The 9,765-nt window shown below is 48.1% G+C and overlaps 1 protein-coding gene across 1 annotated transcript in view; it reads right to left on the bottom strand.

The window, feature by feature from the left end:
* Positions 1-455: 455 nt before the first annotated feature.
* Positions 456-9,765, bottom strand: part of Mfsd4a (major facilitator superfamily domain containing 4A) — a 28,223-nt gene continuing 18,913 nt past the window's right edge. Inside the window, exons 7-10 of the mRNA XM_027417647.2 lie at positions 9,162-9,309; positions 6,030-6,100; positions 4,028-4,148; positions 456-2,454 (exon numbers count right to left, since the gene is read on the bottom strand). Coding sequence (XP_027273448.1) covers positions 2,399-2,454; positions 4,028-4,148; positions 6,030-6,100; positions 9,162-9,309 — 396 coding nt within the window. The 3' untranslated portion in view covers positions 456-2,398. The remainder of the gene's footprint in view (positions 2,455-4,027; positions 4,149-6,029; positions 6,101-9,161; positions 9,310-9,765) is intronic.

Below are 9,765 nucleotides of genomic sequence, written 5' to 3'. Positions count from 1 at the left end.
ATATATGAAAGAAAAAAGACACATACATATGAAGGAAAAAAAAGAAACTCCTTTGTGTTTCTGTGCCTTTCTTTAGGGAACAAGGTGTGCTGATGGGTTAGATTCCCATGACTGCAGAAGGAATCTGGGGACAGAGAGACTTCACAACACTCTGAAATGACAGGAGTTTTGAGAGCTAGAAGTGTGGCCCAGTAGTGAGTGCTTGTCTAGAATGCGTATGTGTACTTGTCGTGTACATATCACAGATATGAGGAGTGTCTGTGCCCGTGTGCCTGTGTGTGTGCACTATCTGAAACTATAAGAGAGACCTGTCTCTGGGGAGGATTAGATCATTTGAGCTGTATAAAAGGGTCAACTGTCCTTCATGATGGATAACACACTTACAAGTTTAAAATATTTTATTTTAGGAAAGTATTAGATTTGTTTTAATTTATTTCCTATATTAATACATCAATCATTACCAATGTAGATATAACCAGTGATTCTTTCTAAATCTGTATAAAAATGATTTTTTTTCTTGAAAAACTACAAGAAAAATACAACTGCTTTTTCTCTTTGCCCAGGTCAGTTACTACAGTTAGACTACACATTTCAATTTGGCTAGCATCAGGTGCTTTTGACAGTATTTATAAATAGAGTTAAAAGGATTTGCTTAGGCCATCAGTGTTTCAAAGTGGAGTTTGTTTGAGCTACAGTTTGTACCAAATGTGAATGGCTTCTAAACTGCTTATGAGGCTTTAAAAATAATAAATGTTAAAACTTGAGCATTCAGAAGGCAGTTCCCATGTTGGGCATGTAGCAAATACTCCATACACATATAATTCTCTCAGAATTCCTGTGAGGTAGGGTGCTTTTAGAAATGCCACCATACTGGTAAAGACAAGCGAGGCTGGAAATACCTGGGGCGGGGAGGGGTGAGGAAGGGACAGGGTTAGGGTCACTGCTAGAAGGTGAGGCTGGTACTTGATCCCAGTCTCTGCTCTGTTGGCATCTGGTGTGTGAATTACAGCCCTTGGGACTACGATTTCACTCAACTTTTACATGAACATATGTGTACTCACAGAGAATGCACAGATAAACCCATGACTATAATGGGCTATTTCATTCCTTCTAAAAATCACTGTAACAGCCATACCGGTGATTCCAGAAACCTTGCACTCAGCCTTGTCCGGGCGGGTGAGCCTGAATGCTTGCATTGTCTGCATTGCTAACCCTCTGTGTTCTGTATAGAACTGGGGACTCCTGACAGGACAGACACTGCTTTCTGCACACTGACACTGCTCGATGTATACTGCATGTCTTGAATTATTCAGTAGTCCTAGATTTCTATGAAAAAAAAAAAAAAAGACCTTGACACAGTATAAAATTTTCCTCTATAAAAGGTACAAAACTTCAATGAGCTATTTTTTTTTTAATTCTCAGTGCTGCTTCTTCTGCACCTTGCAGATGCAGTAAAGAAAAAATAGGATGTCTATTGTATTCTCCTTGTGCTGTCTGAACCAATTAACATTGCTTATTAGCAGTGAGGTGCTGGTAAAAACACCTGTTCTGGGGTAGGGGGCACAGCCGTGCTGTGTAGCTTTTGCCATTTCTCTGCCATGGCTGATCTCAGGCTACCAATGGGCTGTCACCGAGCAGCTGAGAGGGGCCCGGCAGCATTCTGTCACATAGAAATGCCACCGCCTTTGTGCCACAGACACAGAGACCTCAGGAGCATCAGTCATATAAAATTAAAAAGTGGTGTTTTGAGTATGACCTTTGTTTAGTTATAAATTAATTTAATTTGAAATCATGGCTGCACGACTAGCTCTCAAAGTGAAAATTTAATAGCTTCTCTAAAGCTGCTCCAAGTTAGCCCAGTGTGCCACTGACCTAGGGCCCCAAAACACAATTCAGCATTTCCTTTGCTGTCTTAGGACACAAGTGGACTCCCTGATTTCCTCAAGAGGAATGTAAGGGACTTTGGACCATGGGTAAGGGAAGAACACATAAATCCCTTTCAACATGCCAGAGGGTTTTGATTAATTTAAAATATATCTAAATAGAGCTACATCTATTGGTGATTAAGCTTTATGATTTCAGCATTTTTTCCAAACCTCAACTAAAAGTGATCTCAAACCCAGGGTTTAGCCCATGCATGGGGTGATGAATGGAGAGATGTGAGCACTCTTGTGTCCTCCCATCTGGTTACTACAGACTACACATCTGAACCAGAGAAGAAAATACTAAAGTGCCAGGCAGGTGCTTGATTTGTCCAGGGAACACTCAGGGACCAGGACTCAACTTCTTGGCTAAGTGTGAAAGGAAAAGATATAAGCAAGGTGGCAGGAGAAACCTCCTCTGCGACCATTGGCCTCCTGTCAGGTTGGTTACCCTGTGGCTCAGGAGGCTGAGGTCTTCACCTCTGGTAGCTCTCAGAGTTCTCCACACCCAGGGGTTTGTCTTGGATAAGAACTACGAAAGAAAACATAAACAGCATAGGTAGCAGATGTGGGCAGCCCCAGCTTGCACCTTCACTCTTAGAGAGTGAGCAAGCCTTTTGTTTCTCAGTTGTTCTGGGGCTCATTAGCACACACACACACACACACACACACACACACACACACACACACACACACACGGTGGGAAGTCAAATCAGGTTCTGGTGAAAGTGCTGATAGAGACAGTTAGCTGAGACTAGTGTCTAGGACTGGGGAAAACCCGCAGGGACCGTCAGTCATTTGGTAATCGACATAATGGCATGCATGCGTCTCCTCTTCCTCTTTTTCTTCTTCTTTTCCTTCCCCTTCCCCTTTTCCTCCTCCTCCTCCTTCTCCTCTTCCTCCTCCTCCTTTCCTCCCCCCTCTCTTCCTCCTCCTCCCTCTCCTCCTCCTCCTCCATCTTCAGCACACTCTTTATTGGGATATTTAGTGGGGTATGTGTGTGTTGGGGGTACGTGCGCCACAGTATTTGTGTGGAGGTCATAGGCCTGCTTACAGGAGTCAGTTCTTCTACCATGTGGGTCCCAGGAATAAACTCAAAAGTATCAGTCCTGGTGGCAGGCACCCTTACCTTGCTGAGCCATCTTGATTACATATGTTAAGTGAAGCTCTATACAGAAGGCTGGGCTAGATAGTCTCTACCCCTCAGAGGCTGTTCTGGGGGTGGGATGTCCTCTCTCCTGCTGGGTCTCTATAGTTAATTTTTTTGTTTGTTTTGTTTTGTAGTCCTATGTGACCTGGAACTTACAATGTAGACCAGGCTGGCCTTGAACCCACAGATCTATCTGTCTCTGCCTCCAGAGTGCTGGAATTAAAGGTGTGAGCCACCAAGCCCAGCTCTGTAGTTAGTATTTAGAGAGGACATGGCTAATTAGTGAGAGAGGGCAGTAGTTATTCAGGTGTGTGTGTGTGTGTGTGTGTGTGTGTGTGATTTTGTTTTCACAGAGAGAACACTGTCTCTGCTTGGACACCTTCTGCTGAGAGCACCCCAATGCATGGCTGTAGTCACTGGGCAAGGGATATGCAGAGTTACAAAAATAGCCTTGCTACTACCCTGGCCTGGGGTCTCCAGGAGGGAAACTATTCATAGGAGTGTCTCTGTCCCGAAGGACACTCTTTCCTGCCATTTGGCCAAAAAGATTTCTTTAGAAGAAGCAATTTGGACAAGAGTCAAAACCCCAAACTTCAGGAAAATGGCCAGTTAGGCCACCAGGCCAAGCTCCAGCCATCGAGGCAAGCTCTATCCTCTCATGCTCTCTACTTTTGGCCCTAGGATCCTGTAAAAGGAGTTGCAGGAAGACAGGTTCACAGCCTGTGCCCCTCTACTAATGGAGAAGCCATGAGTCAGCCTGTTCTACTCTCTGCTGCCTTCAGACTCCAGTGTGGACAATCAAGGAAAGCAGGAAGCGGGAAAGGAAAGTGGTAGAAAAACAAACACTTCCTTGCATTTCACCTGGAACAGAGCAGCTCTTCTGATTGTTGAAATCACATTCTTTCCCCTCCCCCGCTGTTTCCCGCCTCTGCGCAGAAACACATTTTCTCCTTACCTGATGAGAGTTCAGGGTGTATCCTGTGGAAAAACAGGAGCAAGATGTAGAAGATAAAAGCCAGGCAGCCAAAGATCACACCACAGACCAGGAAACTGTAACTTCCCTGGGCCTGGAAGATCTGCCAGAGAGGAACGTAAAGAGTGGCCATTAAATTCCCACGTGATGGTGCACCAGAAAAATGGCTGCCTTGGGCCCTTCTCAGTCAAGTTGGGGCCATCCTACGAGACACAGGAATGTAGGAGAGGTCTTCCCAAGGTTACAGCTCTGGTGAAGACGTAAGTCCTACTCTAAAGCCAGGGTTGGACCTGTCTATCCACCAAAAAGTCCTTCACTTCCATGGTCTAGAACTTTCTGAAAAACTCCATGAGATTATTGAAATTCCAAACACATGAGATGTTTCTATACCCATAGGCCTAAGTAAAACTTTGCAGGTGTGTGTGTGTTGTGTGTGACATTTGGACGTTTTTTAATAAAAATTTAGAGCATGCCAAAGTAGCAAATAGAACTTTGATAGACCACTAACTTAAGATGAAGGGACCAGCTTCCCTTTTGGCAGCCATAACGGCCGAACATGTGCTTCTATGACCTTGTCCTAGACACTAGAAAGTCAGATGCCTGCCTCGTGACAAGGAACCAATCAGAAGTTAGCTGGTGGCACTATGCTTTATGACCCTGGGTGTGCTTTACGGACAAGCGCACAGCAATGATGTAGAGAGCATAGCAACCACCCTGGGCGGGCCTATGGGCCATAACAACCAGTTGACCAATCAACACAGGGCAAGCCCTCCAAGCCTGGAGGCACACCAATCCTGAGCCTGTACCCCTAGACACTCCCCTTACGCTATCCTATAAGATCTCTCGGGAGCCCCTAGGAGCCGTCTTTTGCCAGCCATCCGCCATGGCGGATGGGTGAAAGACCCGAGCTAACATGGGGTTAGCTCCTTAAATTACAATAAAGCCTCGTGCAGTTTGCAGCAAGCTCTTGAATCCACCTGGTGATTGGGGTGACCGAGAACGTGGCCTTGGACCCCGGATACTTGATTTTTTGGGGGTCTAACAAAGAAACCACATTATGTCCAGTATGCTGGCTCATGACTTTAATCCCAGCACTTGGGAGGCAGAGACAGGCGGATCTCTGTTAGTTCGAGGCCAGCCTGATCAATATAGCAAGTTCCAGGACTACATAGAGAAACTGTCTAAAATAAAATCAAAAAAAAAAAAAAAGGGAAAAAGAAGAAACCATGCCAAATCAACCCCCCAGACATGGCATTTCAATGCGGAGGGCATCCAAAATGTAGCTCTACCCACTTGTCAGGTTGACAGGAAGAGAAAGGTGGCTCCAATGGCTTGAGGGGATTTTGAAGGGTGTACAACCTAGGCTCGGCAGCATCACTGGCTGTTACTAAAAGCCAACCGACCTAGGGCAAGCTACTTGGTTTATTTATGTCTCAGGCTCCTGTGCTGTAAAAAGCCTGGCATCTCTGTATGGTCGTCAAGGAAAGTAATGTTGATGTTAATTTTTGATTTCCTGGGAAATAAATATAACATGGGCGAGTTGAAGGAAAGCCAGGGAGTGGTCAGGGCAGGTGCTGGACATGAGCGGGGTCCTGCTTGGCATGGCCACAGACTGGGAGACATGGACCTGGGCAGGATGCATAGAGGACACTACCAGATGCAGGGCACACCATCTGTGCTCTGAAGGCCAACAGCATTCTCATGGGGTTCCCTGGCCCCAGGCCCAGACAGCCGTGTTTGCTTTGGATTCATGCATTTAGTCATTAAGGTCTCCACATCCAACATTCAGAGGCCTGGCTTTTGAGTCTGGCTGGCTTGGAAACGGAAACAACTAGGTCCAGCCTGGTGGGTTCCTGCAGGCCATGAGGGATTCAGGAAATGATAGCTTATACTCAAAAGTGGCTGGCTGAAGCTTCTCACCTGCTTGGAGGAGTGTTCTCCAACCACCACGACCCCAACCCCATCCCCAGAGGACTCTACCTACCAAACCAACCAGCATCTGCAGGACCATCTCGCCAATTCCTGCCCCAGTCACCAGCACTGTAGTTGCACAGCCTAGCCAAACGAGAAGGAAAGGTTAGGTGAGAGAAAGCTGAGGATGCAGCAATGAGCCATCAGAAGCCAGAACATTCTGGGATGCCTGGAAGATGTGAGAGACTGCTATGCATTCCTAAGCTGTCTAGGACTTTGAGCTGTGACTACTTTGAGAATGTTTCTCTCCTACTATTCATCTCTCTCTCTTTCTCTCTTGGTTTTTTGAGACAGGGTTTCCCTATGTAGTTTTGGAGCCTGTCCTGGAACTAGCTCTTGTAGATCAGGTTGGTCTCAAACTCACAGAGATCCGCCTGCTTCTGCCTCCCAAGTGATGGGATTAAAGGCATGCACCACCAACGCCTGGCTCATGTCTCTTTCTTGTTCTCAAACCTTCAGTTGTTCACAGTTGTGAAGCCTGGCATTCAGGACTCTTCTCAACCTGACCATCGCCTGCTTTTCCAGAGAGATCTGAGACCTTCAGAGCTTACCTTAGTGCCAGACCTAGAGTCTAAGGCTACTTATAACACCCCTTGTCATGTGCCCTTCAACAAGTTGTATGGCTTCTCTAGAGGGCTGGCCCAGGACAGACACTTGAAGCCAGGTCCTTTCACCTTCAGGACAAGTCTAAATGCGTTATGTGGTTTGCAAGGCCATTTCTCACACCGTTGGTTCCCAAGCCACCTTCAGCCAGGATAACCTGATGTCATGACCTGTGTTGCTGCCTGTCTCAGATGCAGTCCTTTACTGGCCCGCTGAAGACTTCTCTCCCTCTGCCAGTTCACAGATTGTGCCTGAGTTTAGATTTCCTTTGCGAACATCCTCCACAGTCCCGATGCCCAGAATGGCAGCTTCTTCTCTAGCCCTGACTGCCCCTGTTCCCAGCACAATTGACCCTACTAGCTGATGCCCTTCCCTCCCCAACAGACACTACCCCAGAAGGGTGCCTGGGTCCCTGACACATCAGAGCCTATCAGCAGCACTGTGGCCAATGTTGGCACATCTCCTGACGGCTCTACCGCCTTCCAGCCCTGTCTCCCTCAAGCCAATCCCTGTCCTGCGTGTGCTCACACGTCCTTCCTTCACATCTTGGTTTCCCTTCCCCACCCTTTTCTCCGTGAGGGCAGCTGACACCCCATCAGATTTCTAAACTGAACACTGCTCACCCCCGTCTCTGAATTCCAAGGGCTCCCAGCTGCTCTGTGCCTTCTTCTGAAACAGCATGAGACCCTTGTGCATATCAGCAATAGTGTCACAAACGTGCAGGTAGGGAGCCCTGTGAGCTGCCAGCAATGCCAACCAATCAAGAGCTTTACATTTCTTCCCATGCAGAGAGCATTCCTGTGGGATCAGCATTTGTCTTTGGGTTGTTTTTGTGGTGCTGGGGAGCAAACCCAGAGCCTTCCACATGCAAGGCAAGTGCCTTGCCATTGAGGTACAACCCTACCCAGCAGAGGCAGGCTGCTGGGCCGCTGCCTCTTCCTCCCTCCTCTTCCTCCTTTTTTTGAGATGGGGTCTCACTATGTAGCCCTGGCTGGCCTAGCACTTATGGAGATCTGCCTGCTTCTGCTTCCCGAGTGTTAGGCTTACAGGTGTGAGCCACCATATGACCGACAAGAAAACCGAGGCTCAGGGAGATGAAAAGAAATGAGGTCATTTGAGGTCACAGGCCTGCAAATATAGAGGCGGGACTGATGCTTGTGTCTGCAATGTCCTCAAAGCCTACACTCTCTCTTGTCCCTTTCTGGAACTGTGTTGGAGAGGACACAGCATAGGTATAGAAGCTGTGAGATGGGTCACATAGCAGGGACAGGCCTGAGTCAGTGGACCACAAAAGGGAGGGGCACTCCTTTCCATGGAGGTCAGAGATACTTCCTGGAAGGGCACAGGGTGGGAGTGGGGGTGTTGATGGAGGCAGGTCCACACCAAGAGTGGTTATGGCCAAAGCATGGTGGCTCAGAGTAATTGCTGTGTCATCAAGGAACTCTCAAGAGTTAGTGTGGCTAGACTGCAGGCCTGTCACACAGAAGACCCTCTGCAGCAGCACAGAGAGTGGCCTTGTGACACCTAGATGCCATCAGAACAGGCCACCTCTCCATTCTGTGACATCCCACTCAGAGGAGCCTGGTTGTAGTATAGAACTCCAGGGGATCCCGGTGCTGAGCCAGTGGGTGCGAGGTAGGCAAGACGGAAGGACAACGAGACAAGTCCAGACCTGCGGAGGCAGAGGAGGTGACGGCAGACCGCAGGCAGCACTGTTAAATATGCCAAGCAAGTAAATGAGGAAAAGGGCTGAATTTGAGCCTGGACCATGGGGAGTGACAGGAAGATGGAGCTGCGTGGTCACTCATCCGAACTTGTTATTGCTGTGCTGGAACATCGGCTCATCTCTTAAAACTGACATGAGGACATCGTTTCATCACTTAATTGACTCTCTTGAGTTTAGAGTCTGAGTACTTTGGTCCCCCAGGGAGTTGCCTCCCCTGCTGCTGGGATGAGCTGGGGAAATGGACTGTTTCTCCTGGGCATGTCCCCTGTTCTTTGTGAAGTCTTTAGTATCACACTGGCCTGTTCCCAGGATGGCTGCTGACACTGGCTCAGGCCGTTTCTGCTCTCAGTCCCATCAAGACTGGGGCTGCTTCTAAATCACAGTTCAAAAGAATTTTCCCTGATTTGAGATGTGTCTCAGCCATGTGTTGGACTCTACTTAGAGGATCCAGAAGCCAGAAACTCAAACACAGGTGATTCTTTGACTCATCCAATCACATTAAATTTTTTTTCTTCTAAGTTAAACACATACAGGATGCTATGACAGCCAACAAGTCAGGTGTAGATTCATAAACAGTACCATGCCATTATGACCAAGCAGAAGGAAACTGTGGCCTGCAAGGACACATACAGGATACACAGAAAGCCATGGACAGGACTCCCATGACCAAACATGCCTGCTCTCACATGGAAGGGGGTGTTTTGATTTTCCTGGTGAAAGAAAGTCCAGGCCTAGAATACCACAGCAAGCTGGGAGCAGGAGAGGAGGTGGCTACCAGTGGCAGAGAGCGTGCTTCTGTGTCCCTCTGCCACTTACCTTTGTACTGGAGGATGTCTTCAGTGTAGGCCAGCATACTGGGGAAGGTGCTGCTCAGGAACAGCCCCAGGCTTGCGGTCCCCACAAACAGGAAGATGACATTGTAGGAGAAAATAAGCAGCAACAGGAATGTCACCACCACTCCCACCTGTCACAGAAGAGGCAGATGCAATTAGAGAGGGCACAAGACTGGGCATCTTGGAGAAAGGGCAAGATCGCTCAGGCAGGAGCAGCCTTGCTGACCTCTGGAGAATGGTGTGGCCCATGCGCCACCCTGTGGTCTCACTGATACCTGCAACATTCCAGGGGATCCAGGGAATACCGCACAGTGAGGTGAGCCCAACTGCAATCCCTGCAACCATGCCCTTCCACCCCGAGCTAGAAGTGATCAAGGGGAATAAGCATCGCTGGATCCCAGGGTCTTCTCTGAAACCAGGTCATCAACTTTCCCCCTCCTGCTGCTGGAGGTGGGCTATCACCCCCCTCTTCTATGAAGTGTCAGTCTTTGACTCTGGCACCTGAGTTCCAGGGTCCAGAGTGAGGAAGTCATGAGTCAGCAGGATGGGTGGTGGATATTCAGTCCCCACCCTCTGGGAATCTAACA

The sequence above is a fragment of the Cricetulus griseus genome, chromosome 5 (genome assembly GCF_003668045.3).
Source record: "Cricetulus griseus strain 17A/GY chromosome 5, alternate assembly CriGri-PICRH-1.0, whole genome shotgun sequence".
Taxonomy (NCBI): Eukaryota; Metazoa; Chordata; class Mammalia; order Rodentia; family Cricetidae; genus Cricetulus; species Cricetulus griseus.
Note: the sequence above shows the minus strand (reverse complement) of the source record. Positions and strands in the feature narration are given on the sequence as shown.